The sequence below is a fragment of the Salvelinus namaycush genome, unplaced genomic scaffold (assembly GCF_016432855.1).
Source record: "Salvelinus namaycush isolate Seneca unplaced genomic scaffold, SaNama_1.0 Scaffold1402, whole genome shotgun sequence".
Classification (NCBI taxonomy): Eukaryota; Metazoa; Chordata; class Actinopteri; order Salmoniformes; family Salmonidae; genus Salvelinus; species Salvelinus namaycush.
Genome location: NW_024058123.1, coordinates 21,314 through 37,456, shown reverse-complemented (window position 1 = coordinate 37,456; position 16,143 = coordinate 21,314). Strand labels below are relative to the sequence as shown.

The following is a 16,143-nucleotide window of genomic DNA, read 5'->3' as shown; positions in this document are numbered from 1 at the left end:
CTTTGAACTGTAAAGCTATCTGAAGAAGAAAATGAAGAGATGCCAGAAGATTGAGTGCCGGGAAAGGAAGGAGTTGGTCAACTGTTGCTGTAATTGATTTAGCCTTGTCCAAAATTGTTTATTTGGGGTATCAGGTTGATTGTGGAGGTCTATACACTGCTAAATGTATAGTAATTTAGAATAAGAATACATTGAGATACTGATCTGTAATTATAATCGTGATGAGAAAGTTGATACTACAATTATGGATAATTATACTGTATGTTAATATAAATTTACATTCTGCCTGTTTATGTGTGTTAAAGTTTTAACTTTGAGTGATAGAACCAAAGAGAATCACTGAAGCATTGTCATTCTAAATTTGGGTTGGATAATTCATTGAGTTTTGATTATGATTTGGAAGCTGAATGATTTTTTGAAAACTGACTAATTGATTTGAGTAAGTTTTTAGTATGATAATAACTATAAGTGGATTGTTTTTGATTGTTGTTTTACTAATTGTGACATGAGTAAAGAAGTTGTGTACTAAAGATGTTGACACTATTCTCAGCATGCCTTGGTGAATGGAGAGAGTGAAACTGATCCTAATCTATTTGATTACATTTTTGATGATACTGATAATACTCAGGAACTATAGCAGGTTTAAGCTAATGGGAACATAGAGTCCATAGGCACTGCCTTATAAATAGTGAGATCATGATGCTTGTCCTGGGTCATGTTCATTAGGCACTAAACTGAATAAATTGTAATTAAACCAGGAGTCACTACCTGGATTTGTCCAACAATATATGCTAATTTTAGTTTCTACAGATGGGGATAGAAATAGTTATTTCCACTATGCTGACCAATGGGAGTGTGCTCAGTATCAACATGAGGATTGTGTTTCGTACTGATGGTAAAATGTACTCCGATTTAGATTGCTGAGAATTTCTTAACGATATTTTAATGTTTATATTATTCCCAATGAAGGATAATTTTATGTTGAGGTTGAAAAACTCAATGAACTAACGGATGGTAATTTACAATGGTAGTATACTAGTGCAAGGATTATTTTCCTATATGTTTGAGTTAGAGGTTTGATATTTTATTTTTATTCATGTATTTTTTAAAAAGTTGTAATTATCTTTTAAGTTGCGACTAAGTCTCAAAATGGGGGAATGTGGTAGAATTACAACAATATGTTAATAACATTACTTTTATATTAGAATGTATTCATATTAGTATTTTCACAATGTCTGTTCTTCTGAAATGAGTCTCTGAGGCTTAACGCTGACAGTTGATTTACGATGCCTTGGTGATAAAACCTAAGGGCTGCATTCCATTCCATGATTAGTGTCTGTGTGCCTGTCTGCCGGTGCCAGGCAGAACCTCCCTCCAGTTTATTTCTCCCACATGGCAGATGAATACTGGACTTCATAAATTAAGGGAAGGACCTAGTGTCCTATGTTGCGTTAGTATTTTTGTATAACAAAGTAGTAAATGACCTAGAGACAGAAACCTGGTGCAATGTAAATGTTGCATGAGAGCACAAAGTACCTTTGTATAATTTCACAAATCTGTTGTTTGTCACATATTCAGGAGAATATGTCTTAACTATGAAATGCTGTGGCTTAGTTCTGCTCGTAGAGTTCTCAGTGATTACCTTAAGGGTGGTTACCAACCAACTCTATTAGTGCAGTAATTAAATTGTAAAGTTGCGTTGTTTTGAAGAAATCTAAAAGTCTCTCTCCTTTGATTAGAATAATTCCATGACAATGGACAGGACATAGACAACTGCAACCACACATAAAGTACAGTACATACACACGAATGGGTATTAGACTATTAGAAGCCATAGCAAATTTTGCAGCCAAACAATTTTCCTTTGGCTATGCATTAAATTACATAATGTCCTAAAATACTGTACATATGCAGCAAATATGTATTCTGTTAATAGTTTTTTGATTCTGCGACAAAATACTGCTTCCTGATAACTCCTCCAGATATGCAATATAGCCTGTTGCCATGGTAACTCCTCAGGAAGTAGGTAGCTGTATAGTGGGACTAGGAAAGATACGCAGACAGTGTGAGATGTTAGTCTCTGCCCCAGACTATATGGGATTACAGAGCTCCATGGCTTTCTGTTTAGCTACACACGCTTCCCTGGAGGGTGCTCTGAAGTTACTGTAATGAAATCCACACTGAATTATTATAGGCAAAAACATAACACACAAACACACACCCCTGAAGCTTCCCGGAGCTCCATTTATCCAACAGAGAGGCACAGCCAGCGATATGAATAATGCAGAAATGATTTCTCATCCTGCAGCAGTTAAGTTAACTTCAGGCTGCAGCTGTATAATCACCTTTCTCTCTCTACAATTACTTTATGTCACTAGATTTCATTAATCTTCATGCAGCCCAACACTAAATCTTGGCAAAACTTTATATTACAATAACCATCTGAGTGTAATGCATTGAAGTCCTATACCAAGTCCTATAACAAGTCATATACCATAGCATATACCAAGTCCTATACCAAGTCATATACCACATCCTATACCAAGTCATATACCAAGTCCTATACCAAGTCATATACCAAGTCCTAAACCAAGTCATATACCAAGTCATATACCAAGTCATATACCACATCCTATAGCAAGTCCTATACCACATCATATACCAAGTCATATACCAAGTCATATACCACATCCTATACCAAGTCCTATACCACGTCATACACCACGTCATATACCAAGTCCTAAACCAAGTCATATACCAAGTCATATACCACATCCTAGAGCAAGTCCTATACCACATCATATACCAAGTCATATACCAAGTCATATACCACATCCTATACCAAGTCATTTACCAAGTCATATACCACATCCTATACCAAGTCCTATACCAAGTCCTATACCAAGTCCTAAACCAAGTCATATACCACATCCTATACCAAGTCCTATACCACGTCATACACCACGTCATATAGCTTTTCAAGTCTTAAACAGCAAGTGTAATGCATTATGAAAACATGTATAGGTGTTATTATGCATTTAGTCTGTTTACATGCATTAAACACAGGTGGATACATGATATGTTATCTAAAACCATTATAAAGAGGCACAGACCAGTCATGTGGTTGCTTATGGGGTAACCTCACCCTCAAGCTATTGCGCCCAGTGCAGTCCGGTGCGTGAAACTACTTACGGGTAGTCTAATAGCAGGACGATAGGGTTGAGCTCTTTCCTGGGGCGGTAGTAGGCCCGCAGAGGGACGATGAAGTTATAGAGGCCGTTCCCTGCCATCTCTGCAGATACTATAATCAGCTTGTTCTTAAAACCATAGGCCTTGGCATCCTCAAAACTGTTGTGCCTGCAACCCTGGATGTCATGGAAAGTTAAGTAAAAGGTAATTATGTTTCAGGTTTGTTATAATGACTTAAATGTTTGTCAGTGTTACTGAGTGAAGTCTAAGGCAAGTTTTTTTGTCCATAAACATATGATATTCCATGAACTATTGTGACAACACTAAACAGTTAGGTTTGTCTGCTGTATTCTATAATTCAAAGATACATACACTTTCTATTCATACAGTCAAGTTTACAAAGAGGAGCTAATGTACAATACAATTGTTAAGACATGGTGCAACCAACACAGCTCAACACAATAAGATATAATAAATTGTTTGCTGTCTTTGGAACAAGACTGTGTGGCTTAATAATTACTACATGAGAGAACAAAACCATCCTTGTCTCTACTCACCTTGTCCAGACGAAGGCAGCAGAACGAGGCTTTCTGGGGTAAGAGATGGCACAGGGTTGGAGAGCTGCCAATGTAGGGCGAGTTGGGAGGATATCCTTTCACAAAACTGAGGTGAAAAATGTAAATGAACAACAAATACACACACGTTCAGTCAGAGAGACTTCAGAAGAGGCAATGAACCAAAAACTTTAGCGACAAGGCAATCTATTGAATAATGTATCAATGTCAATCATTGACACCGTCTATTTGTCATTGTGTCATTGACACAGCTATTCGTCATTGTAAAGTATTGCACACATGTTGAAGGTTAACACAAAGGATTGATGGATTGTTACATACAGTAGTATCGAGACCGAGTGTAGCCTTTTCTCAAAGGCTTGTATTTCATGACCACACAGGGGCACTGTGGGACTCCAAGAGATGACTGTATGGCTCATAACCAGAACACATTATACAATTCTCTCTCTCTGTCTCTCTCTCTCTTCCAGGCAGCAGTCTGGCATACCACAGTGTGTTACTTATGTAACTGTTGTCTAAGGGCTTCAATGGTATGCATTGAAAGATGTAAAGAAAGGGAGAAAGAAATAGAGAGAGAGAAAATAATAAAAGAAAGAAAGGATCCACTCTAACCCCTCCCACACATCTTCTCTTTCCTTTGGTGATGGAATGGATAGAGTAGCTGTGTGACTCAACATTTAGCTGAACAGACATTATAAAAGCCGACTAGACATTATCATATTGACTGTCAGTTAATGAAAACAATAATTCTAGCTACAGCCCAGCCATAAGCCATGGCCTGTAGCGTAGAAACCAGCGAGTCCTGATCCACCATTTCGGAAACACTGCCCAAGCCCTTCCAACTTCCCTTTGCCCTCCTCTACATCTCTGATTGGACACTCACTCGGACACCGACGAGCTCTCCTCGTCTGATTGGTTGGTCTCGTCCTCTGATTGGTCACTGAGCAGGTCGCAGGGCAGGATGGAGGAGGAGTCAGCGATCTCCAAGACGGGGGCGATGCTGGGCCGTCTGCTTCCAGACCCGTTCTCTGTGGGCAGGGTTAGCTTGCTGCTGTCCTCTGGGGGGTCCGTCGGGTTCTGGAGGTCGATGGCTACCGTCCCTGAAAGAGGTGGTTGAATGGTTGGTAAGATAGTTGGTCGGTAAGACAATGGGGCGGGATTGGGCACCACAGATAAGTTGCTGTAATTGTTTACAGAAACCTTAAGTTGATATACTATGATTTCCTATGAATACTCTATACTCTATATTGCAGTGTAAGCACATTTTATGTTGCCTTGCATGATTCATTATCTAATCATCTTTTCGTGTGAAATGAGCCAGTACAGCTGACGTGCTAACTGCACTGTCATTGCTTCTGTGTGAATTAGTAAAGTCCCTTAGTCTTTTGTCCTTTCCCAAAGCAGCACACTCATCCATCAAACTCATGTGTCCTCAATGCACTGAATTTTATTAGACTTTACAGACGAATGTCCTCAATGTTATCTTTTCAACACTATCCGATCTACCACCCATCTAATTGAACAAAAAGTACATGTATCCATATATGACAGCTGTACTATACAGTACCTGGACAAAAAGTACATGTATCCATACATGACAGCTGTACTATACAGTACCTGGACAAAAAGTACATGTATCCATATATGACAGCTGTAATATACAGTACCTGGACAAAGAGCAGTTGAATACAACATGTTTTTAATAGATTGTGTCTGTCACGGCCGTCAAATGAAGAGGACCAAAGCGCAGCGTGGTGAGCGTACATATTCCTTTTTATTAGGATGATGCCGACAAAAACAATAAACAATACAAAAACGACCATGAAGCTTAAGGCTATAGTGCCACAAACAAAGACAACTTCCCACACTGAAAGGAGGGAAAAGGGATACCTAAGTATGGTTCCCAATCAGAGACAACGATAGACAGCTGTCCCTGATTGAGAACCATACCCGGCCAAAACATAGAAATACAAAATCATAGAAAACAAAAACATAGAATGCCCACCCCAAATCACACTCTGACCAAACCAAATAGAGACATAAAAAGGCTCTCTAAGGTCAGGGCGTGACAGTGTCAACTGAATGAATGTCCTTGAGGTTATTGTCCTCATGGTAAATGACATATTCTAAAGCCTTCCATCCATTTAGATGTGTCTACCTTGTATCTCATTTCTGAAAGGTTAAACATCGGGCATATCTTAATCTTGTTGTAATGGGAAGTAGCAGCATCCAACGCAAGTACAAGTACATTAAATGCATTTTTGATAAACAGAACTAAAACGATGCAAAACTATGTGCAAAAACCCTGCAAAGAACTAATTAACAGCAAATCACAGGAGGTTGGTGGCACCTTAATTGGGGAGGACGGGCTTGTGATAATGTCTGGAGCGGAATAGCTGGAATGGCATCAAATACAGCAAACACATGGTTTGATGCCATTCCATTGGCTCTGTTCCAGCCATTATTATGAGCCGTCCTCCCCTCAGCAGCCTCCACTGCAACACATTTACGGAAAACATCAAGCCTATACCAATACAACAGAACAGCTGTGTTGACAGAAATCCTTCACCAACTACACTACGGTGTTGCCTTACAACAGGACAATTCAATAGTAGCAACATGCACAAACTTACCATACGAAGTGGCCTGATCAACTTTAACACGTCGTAGTAAAACAACAACAACAAAAACAACAACAACAACAGAAACCAAGTCAGCCCAGAAAAGGAAAAAAGCCAATAGAGTCAGACAAGAACACATGCATGAAGTCACATACAAAACAACCATCACCACCAACATGTCAATGGCAACATTGCACTGTGAAAGGTAACATTGCACTGTGAAAGGTAACATTGCACTGTGAAAGGTAACATTGCACTGTGAAAGGTAACATTGCACTGTGAAAGTTAGCATTGCACTGTGAAAGGTAACATTGCACTGTGAAAGGTAACATTGCACTGTGAAAGGTAACATTGCACTGTGAAAGGTAACATTGCACTGTGAAAGGTAACATTGCACTGTGAAAGGTAACATTGCACTGTGAAAGATAGCAATGCACTGTGAAAGGTAGCGTTGCACTGTGAAAGTTAGCGTTGCACTGTGAAAGGTCGCATTGCACTGTGAAAGTTAGCAAATACATAGCAGTGACAAGTGAAGAATCCCTCCTCGCTCCCATTCTCTCACGCCCTTGCAACACTGGGCTCACTCCTCTGATTTTCCCTCCCTCTGTCTGATCTTTATAAGACTCTGCCATCCCTCCCTCCCTCCCTCCCTCCCTCCCTCCCTCCCTCCCTCCCTTCCGATCATTTTAAGACTCTGCCATTCATCCTCCCTCCCTCCCCTCTCCATCCCTCTAACACTCTGATCTTTATAAGACTCTGCCCTCCCTCCCTCCCTCCCTCCCTCCCTCCCTCCCTCCCTCCCTCCAACACTCTGATCTTTATAAGACTCTGCCATTCCTCCTCACTCCCCTTCTCCCTGATCTTTATAAGACTTTGCCGTTCCTCCTCACTCCCCTTCTCCCTGATCTTTATAACCCTACTCTGAAAATATAGTTTACCAAGCTACCAATTACTTTACACTGGAATAAGTTAAGCTACAATAAAGCTACCCTTAAGAAAAATAATCAAAAATGTCATAGACTAAAAATTGCAAGAACAGATCACTCTGTAGTCAGATGTCAACATAATGTGTGATTTAGCCTAAAAAACACAGGAAGTGAGAATTAGGCAGCCCCGATGCCAAGAAAAGTTGTGTGTAGTTAGCTACACCACTACATGGCAAAACAAGTTATTCATTACTGAACAAAACTCTACAAAGATTAGAATTTAGATCAACTACAACCAAGCTAGTGCAAAATGTACTGTAATTCAATTACTAGTTGTTACATTACATGTAGTTCATTACCTCCCAACACTGAGGCTCCCCCATCCCTCCTCCCTCTCACCTTCTCCCCTTTACTAAGCTATCCCTCCCTCCCTTCCCTTCGTTCCTCACCCATACTGGCGATGATGCTGTGTACAGGCAGCCTGGAGGGGGCGTCGTACAGCCCGGCCACCGGCAGGCCCTTGTTGTCCTTCTCCTCCTGTTTAAAGATGAAGGCGCTGTTCTCCTCCTTGGTGATGTTGATGTAGTAGCAGGTGTCTGGGGCGGCCATGATGTGGCGAGGACCAGGGTTCAGCAGGATGCTCTTGTTGTCCTCCCTCTTCACCCCGATCAGACACACACCATACCTGAGGGGAGACGGAGCACAGCCATCTGGTATGCTGTGCTTAGTGTAATCCAGTGGTGCATAACTCTGGTTCTAAAGGGCTTCTGGCTACAGGCTATGCCGGTTTGCCTTGGTTTGACAGAGAGTGATTAACCTCGAAGCCATGAACCAAGAGACAAATACCTAGGGAGCCTATCTAATCGAAACCCAAGAATATGCCACATATTTACAGATGTATTAATCAAGTGCCAGGGGAAACGGACACTAAGACTGCTGTCCTCAAGGTTTGCAGAGAGTCAGAGAACAGCAAGAAGGTCTTATACAAGCCATGGCAGGAAGTCTACTCACTTCTTGTGTGCGTGGAAGGAGGCATAGGTGAAACTCTTCCCATCATACTCCCCAAAGAACTTGCTGTCACAGAGGCGGATATGGTAGACCTCGTTCCCCGAGCACCGTCCGTACGTCCTCTGCCACTGTTCTGGAGACAGCTGGCCTTCCCTGTAGTCAAAAACAGAAGAAGTGGAGAAAACACATTGTGGCCTTATGTCCCAAAGGGGAGGAAGATGACTGATGACGTAAGGTGATGAAGATGACTGATGACGTAAGGTGATGATGATGACTGATGACGTAAGGTGAGGAAGATGACTGATGAAGTAAGGGGATGAAGATGACTGATGACGTAAGGGGATGAAGATGACTGATGAAGTAAGGTGATGAAGATGACTGATGATGTAAGGGGATGAAGATGACTGATGACGTAAGGGGATGAAGATGTTAAAGAAACGTGAAGGACTGTTAGAGCAATGTGAGGGCCTGTTAGGTCAATGTGAGGGCCTGTTAGGTCAATGTGAGGGCCTGTTAGGTCAATGTGAGGGCCTGTTAGGTCAATGTGAGGGCCTGTTAGGTCAATGTGAGGGCCTGTTAGGTCAATGTGAGGGCCTGTTAGAGCAATGTGAGGGCCTGTGACAGTGATGAACTACTAGCTATCATGAAGAGACTCTGATACCCTTTTCACATTACTGTCTCCACCTGAACCGTAATGTGCTGGTTGAGATATTTTATTTTCACATTGTTCTTTCCAGCACAGTTCCAGAAACTATAGTCAGAGAGGTCATGCCCATATGGGGCGTAGGGGCATGTGCCCCCTCAAATTTGTCCTGTTAAAAACGTTAATGTAAAAATATATATATATTTTGGTATAATTTTTTGTTGTTGTTTCTCTGTAATACTACAAGCCACGTATCAATTGTATGAAGTTGGCTTTAGCTAGCCCAGATTGGTTACCAATCTCCCAACCTCATAACTAGCTACCAAGAAGTCACTCTCACTCAGTTATCTCCCCTCTCATTGTAATTCCCTGACTTGATTTGCAACTCAGCACCTTTCCTTGTCTTGATTGACAGCTCCATCTGGCTAAACAAATTGTATCTGACCTTTTATGAGCTTGTAACTCCCGCCATCTAAATCTCCAACCAATAATTACCTTGTAAGGTCATCCCAACACAGCAATTACTCTCTCTCTCTCTCTCTCTCTCTCTCTCTCTCTCTCTCTCTCTCTCTCTCTCTCTCTCTCTCTCTCTCTCTCTCTCTCTCTCTCTCTCTCTCTCTCTCTTCTCTCTCTCTCTCTTCTCTCTCTCTCTCTTCTCTCTTCTCTCTCTACCTTTTAACCTTTTTAATCAATCTGATGACTTCAGAGAAAACGAATTTATTGGAGTTGTCTTTTCCCAAAAACCTGTCACCATGTAGGACATAGTGTCACGCCCTGACCTTAGTTATATATGTTTTCTGTATTATTTTGGTCAGGTCAGGGTGTGACGTGGGTGGGTATGCGTGTTTTGTATTGTCTAGGGTTTTTTGTAGATCTAGGGGTTTTTGTAAGTCTACGTTATTGTCGGTCTATGGTGGCCTGAATTGGTTCCCAATCAGAGGCAGCTGTTTATCGTTGTCTCTGATTGGGGATCCTATTTAGGTTGCCATTTTCCATTTAGGTTTTGTGGGTTATTGTCTATATGTAGTTGCATGTCAGCACTTGTTATATAATAGCTTCACGTTCGTTTTGTTATTTTGTTAGTTTGTTTAGTGTTTCTTCGTTTGATTAAAAAGTATGTATTCATATCACGCTGCGCCTTGGTCTCCTCACTACGACGAACGTGACAGAATAACCCATCAAACAAGGACCAAGCAGCGTGATAAGGAGGAACAGCGCTTAATGGGGAAATGGACCTGGGAGGAGATATTAGATGGAGCAGGACCCTGGACGCAGCCGGGGGAGTATCGCCGTCCTAAGGAGGAGATAGAGGCAGCGAAAGCGGAACGGCGATACTACGAGGATAAATACCGGAGAATAGAGGAACGGCGACAATATGAGGGTACACGGCTAGCACGGAAGCCCGAGAGGCAGCCCCAATAATTTTTTTGGGGGGGGGGCACACGAGGAGATTGGCTGAGTCAGGTAGGAGACCTGAGCCAACTCCTCGTGCTTACCGTGGGGAGCGTGTTACTGGTCAGGCACCGTGTTATGCGGTGGAGCGCACGGTGTCTCCAGTGCGTTATTCTAGCCCGTGCGCTCCATTCCAGCTCCTCGCATTGGCCGGGCTAGAATGGGCATCCAGCCAGGAAGGAGGGTGCCGGCTCAGCGCTCCTGGTCTCCAGTGTACCTCCTTGGACCAGGATATCCTGCGCCGGCTTTGCGTACTGTGTCTCCGGTGAGTCTGCACAGCCCAGTGCGTCCTGTGCCAGAGGGGCGAAAATAAACATCCAGCCAGGACGGGTTGTGTCAGCTCTACACTCCAGACCTCCAGTGCGCCTCCAGGGTCCAGTACACCCTTTTCCTCCTCCCCGCACTCGCCCTGAGGTGCGTGTCCCCAGCCCGGTATCACCAGTTCCGGCACCACGCACCAGGCCTACAGTCTATCTAATTATTTCCATAAAGAGGATAAGAATGGATTCTCTGCTGCGTCAAGCTGTTGATATTAGAACGATGCTGAAAAGATTGTATCACCTTGGCTTGGTGTTGATGGCAGTGCACAGTGAGATTGATGAGTGTGGAGGCCCATGGTAAAGTTTATGGCAACGCAGTAGAGTTCAGGGAGGAGTCATTAATTAGGTACATGCCTTAGACTAATGACAAATGTGCCTGTTGTTGTTGTCGTAGCAACTTGGGACTTGTTTACAAAGGAGGACACCTCAATCACAGGAGGTAGTGGCACCTTAATTGGGGAGGACGGGCTTGTGGTAATGGCTGGAGCGGTATGAGTGGCATGGTATCAAATACATTAAACACATGGTTTTCATGCATTTTATTTGTAGAACGCTTTCTCACAAACCCAAAGATTGAGATTTATGGTTTCAATAGTGATACCTCATTGTGGAGTTTTCAGTAGGAGGAGAGAATCATCAGTGTTTTAATGGGTGTACTCACTGTCCTCTGGACGTGTGCACCAGGAGTGTGACCAGGGTGGATGTGGCTGGACACACACAGTTCAGGGCCAGCATGGCATACTTGAATTCCTCCTCACAGACTACGTGATCTAACAAATAAAACAGAATACTGCAAGTCAGAGCAAATAGGTGATGTAACAACTTTGTTTTTGAAAGGAATGCAAAGAAGGAGAGAGGACGGACAGAGATGGAGAGCGGGAGCTGGGGATTGGGGGGACTGAGGGGAGGGAGCAAAACAGAGAGTTGGAGAAAGAGAGAGAGGGACAGGGAGACTGAGAGAAAGAGACAGAGAGGGACAGGGAGACTGATAGAAAGAGACAGAGAGGGACAGGGAGTGATAGAAAGAGACAGAGAGGGACAGGGGGACTGATAGAAAGAGACAGAGAGGGACAGGAAGACTGATAGAAAGAGAAAGAGGAACAGGGAGACTGATAGAAAGAGACAGCGAGGGACAGGGAGACTGATAGAAAGAGACAGAGAGGGACAGGGAGTGATAGAAAGAGACAGAGAGGGACTGATAGAAAGAGACAGAGAGGGACAGGGAGACTGATAGAAAGAGAAAGAGGAACAGGGAGACTGATAGAAAGAGACAGAGAGGGACAGGGAGACTGATAGAAAGATAAAGAGGAACAGGGAGACTGATAGAAAGAGACAGAGAGGGACAGGGAGACTGATAGAAAGAGTCAGAGAGGGACAGGGAGACTGATAGAAAGAGACAGAGAGGGACAGGGAGACTGATAGAAAGAGACAGAGAGGAACAGGGAGACTGATAGAAAGAGACAGAGAGGGACAGGGAGACTGATAGAAAGAGACAGAGAGGGACAGGGAGACTGATAGAAAGAGAAAGAGGAACAGGGAGACTGATAGAAAGAGACAGAGAGGGACAGGGAGACTGATAGAAAGAGAAAGAGGAACAGGGAGACTGATAGAAAGAGACAGAGAGGGACAGGGAGATTGATAGAAAGAGTCAGAGAGGGACAGGGAGACTGATAGAAAGAGACAGAGAGGGACAGGGAGACTGATAGAAAGAGAAAGAGGAACAGGGAGACTGATAGAAAGAGAAAGAGGAACAGGGAGACTGATAGAAAGAGACAGAGAGGGACAGGGAGACTGATAGAAAGAGACAGAGAGGGACAGGGAGACTGATAAAAGAAACAGAGAGGGTCAGGGAGACTGATAGAAAGAGACAGAGACGGACAGGGAGACTGATAGAAAGAGACAGAGAGGGACAGGGAGACTGATAAAAGAAACAGAGAGGGTAAGGGGAGACTGATAGAAAGAGACAGAGAGGGACAGGGAGACTGATAGAAAGAGACAGAGAGGGACAGGGAGACTGATAGAAAGAGACAGAGAGGGACAGGGAGACTGATAGAAAGAGACAGAGGGACAGGGAGACTGATAAAAGAAACAGAGAGGGACAGGGAGACTGATAGAAAGAGAGAGAGGGACAGGAAGACTGATAGAAAGAGAGAGAGGGACAGGAAGACTGATAGAAAAAGACAGAGACGGACAGGGAGACTGATAAAAGAAACAGAGAGGGACAGGGAGACTGATAGAAAGAGACAGAGACGGACAGGGAGACTGATAGAAAGAGACAGAGAGGGACTGATAGAAAGAGACAGAGAGGGTAAGGGGAGACTGATAGAAAGAGACAGAGAGGGACAGGGAGACTGATAAAAGAAACAGAGAGGGTAAGGGGAGACTGATAGAAAGAGACAGAGAGGGACAGGGAGACTGATAGAAAGAGACAGAGAGGTACAGGAAGACTGATAGAAAGAGACAGAGAGGTACAGGAAGACTGATAGAAAGAGACAGAGAGGGACAGGGAGACTGATAGAAAGAGACAGAGAGGGACAGGGAGACTGATAGAAAGAGACAGAGAGGGACAGGGAGACTGATAGAAAGAGACAGAGAGGGACAGGGAGACTGATAGAAAGAGACAGAGAGGTACAGGAAGACTGATAGAAAGAGACAGAGAGGGACAGGGAGACTGATAGAAAGAGACAGAGAGGGACAGGGAGACTGATAGAAAGAGACAGAGAGGGACAGGGAGACTGATAGAAAGAGACAGAGAGGGACAGGGAGACTGATAGAAAGAGAGAAAGGGACAGGGAGACTGATAGAAAGAGACAGAGAGGGACAGGGAGACTGATAGAAAGAGACAGCGACAAAGAGAGCAAGGAAAGCTCACCAGCAAACTTCACATGGAATTTGTTCTCTGGTTTGAGTATCTGGACATACAGGGGGCAGTTTGGGGCAAAGTCCTTCACAGCCCAGGCTCTGAGGATGGTCTGGTGGTCCTGCAGGACAAAATAGCATTCATTTCCATCTGCTACTTCTAACACTTTCACCCTCACTCAACCGGAAATGTAATTCCGATTTTATGAGTCCTGAGAATTGGCCAGCTGGACTGTTATGTGCACTCAATATGAGTTTATAAATCCAATACTTATTTTTCATTTCTGTCCATTTTGTAAAATCAGCCGAGTGGAAAAGTAAAATAGTTTTTAAGCCACAGGTCCAATACGCACAATCTCACTGAGTTACAGTGGAAAAATTCAGTTCATTGCAATCACAACTCAATGAATGTATTGAGTGATGATTGCAATGCGCTAAATATGAAGTCATGAGTCTGATAATGAACTTACAGCCGCAGTGCGGTCCACCTCATTCCTACTGCTCAGGATAAAACAGGCTTCTGCATCATCCATCCTGTAGGAAACAAACTGATTTAACAGAAATACACGCACGCACGCGCACACACACACACACACACACACACACACACACACACACACACACACACACACACACACACACACACACACACACACACACACACACACACACACACACACACACACACACACACACACACACACACACACACACACACACACACACACACACACACCAGGGCCAGGGAAGCTTCAGACAGGTAATATTAGTGAGAACTGTCCGAGATAAAAGCTAAGAGGCTAAAATCTGCATGCTGTTGTAATGTTCACCGTATTGTCACACTGTATTACTGTCATGGTTTTCATCAGAGTATTTTCATGTGTGAAAACGGCAGAGTGGAGGGGTGAGCTGCTGGGTGAATTTATGACTGTTATCACTGAACGACCATGCAGTGCTGTGCTGTAGTGGACAGGGTAAATTTCATGCCATCCCAGTTTCCTCTCATGGGGACAAGCAGTATTACCACAATTCAACCATCCATCACCACCCCTTAGCATCCACCCTACGACTACAATAAAATCAGAGCAGCTGCATATATCAATGGCTACCTGTATTGTGTTCCTGACAGGGCAGCCCCTGCCACTGCCAACACGGTTTGATATGATCGATCTCAGCTATGATTTGTGTTGATGCCTATGAACTTGGCTGTTGTGATGAGAGTGAGCCGTACTGAGAAAGCCCATTACACTGATATACTAGGAGAGGACAGCCAACTGAATTAACACCTTTGGCTGACCTTTCCTGACTTTACCACTCTCTTATCTGTCAGCAGCACAAGGTGCACAAACTCACTCATAGACTCTAGATTCATATCTGAGATCAGAAAGCCTATCAACCAGTAACTGAACTGTGAGGACTCAACAACAGGCTCATTAGAGGTTTGTTCTGATCTGCGATTACCAACTCAGGCATCTGTGACCTCAACTGATGGTGTTATGAACTTCTCTGATACCCCTTGCTTCCCTTTACACTCGTAGAAAAAAATTTGCTTTTTAGAACTTGAAAGGGTTCCTCGGCTGTCCTCATAGGAGAACCCTTTGAAGAACCCTTTTTGGTTCCAGGTAGAACCCTTTTGGTACCAGGTAGAACCCTTCTGAGTTCCATGGAGAACCCTTTACGCAGAGGGTTCGACATGGAACACAAAATAGTTACACCTGGAACCACAAAGGTTTCTAACTGGAACCAAAAAGTGTTCTCCTATGGGGACAGCCGAAGAACCCTTTTGGAACCCTCTTTTTGCAAATAAAAATGTTATAGAATGGAGCTGTCAAAGAGATGTGATATTTCTTTCTAACTATTCCACAACATGTTTCCCTGCGGAACACTGCCCTTCTCTCCCATTGAGACTCTTTAGGCCCAGTGGGCGGTGGGTCACTCACTTGGCCCTCATGAGGTCTGTGTCTTTGAGCGCTGATCCCTGGAGATAGATGACCCTTTGGGACCACAGGGGGATCTGGAGGACACGACGAACCTGGATGTCCATCTCCGTAGGGCACAGGATCACCACATAGTAGTCCTGCAGGGTAAACACCTGTTAGATACCTAACATCAGGAGAGCAGGGTAGATACCTGTTAGATACCTAACATCAGGAGAGCAGGGTAGATACCTGTTCGATATCTAACATCAGGAGAGCAGGGTAGACACCTGTTAGATACCTAACATCAGGAGAGTGTGGTAGATACCTGTTAGATACCTAACATCAGGAGAGTGTGGTAGATACCTGTTAGATACCTAACATCAGGAGAGTGTGGTAGATACCTGTTAGATACCTAACATCAGGAGAGCAGGGTAGACACCTGTTAGATACCTAACATCAGGAGAGCAGGGTAGATACCTGTTAGATACCTAACATCAGGAGAGCAGGGTAGATACCTGTTAGATACCTAACATCAGGAGAGTGTGGTAGATACCTGTTAGATACCTAACATCAGGAGAGTGTGGTAGATACCTGTTAGATACCTAACATCAGGAGAGCAGGGTAGACACCT

The 16,143-nt window shown here is 43.6% G+C and overlaps 1 protein-coding gene across 1 annotated transcript in view; it reads right to left on the bottom strand.

Annotated features, from left to right (window-relative positions):
• The window catches only part of LOC120036633 (potassium channel subfamily T member 1-like), a gene marked incomplete at both ends in the record, with an annotated part of 44,505 nt that overhangs the window by 16,815 nt on the left and 11,547 nt on the right, over positions 1-16,143 (bottom strand). The window contains 9 exons of the mRNA XM_038983012.1: positions 3,193-3,365; positions 3,747-3,852; positions 4,648-4,864; positions 7,761-7,996; positions 8,323-8,472; positions 11,396-11,504; positions 13,607-13,715; positions 14,064-14,127; positions 15,534-15,670. Coding sequence (XP_038838940.1) covers positions 3,193-3,365; positions 3,747-3,852; positions 4,648-4,864; positions 7,761-7,996; positions 8,323-8,472; positions 11,396-11,504; positions 13,607-13,715; positions 14,064-14,127; positions 15,534-15,670 — 1,301 coding nt within the window. The remainder of the gene's footprint in view (positions 1-3,192; positions 3,366-3,746; positions 3,853-4,647; positions 4,865-7,760; positions 7,997-8,322; positions 8,473-11,395; positions 11,505-13,606; positions 13,716-14,063; positions 14,128-15,533; positions 15,671-16,143) is intronic.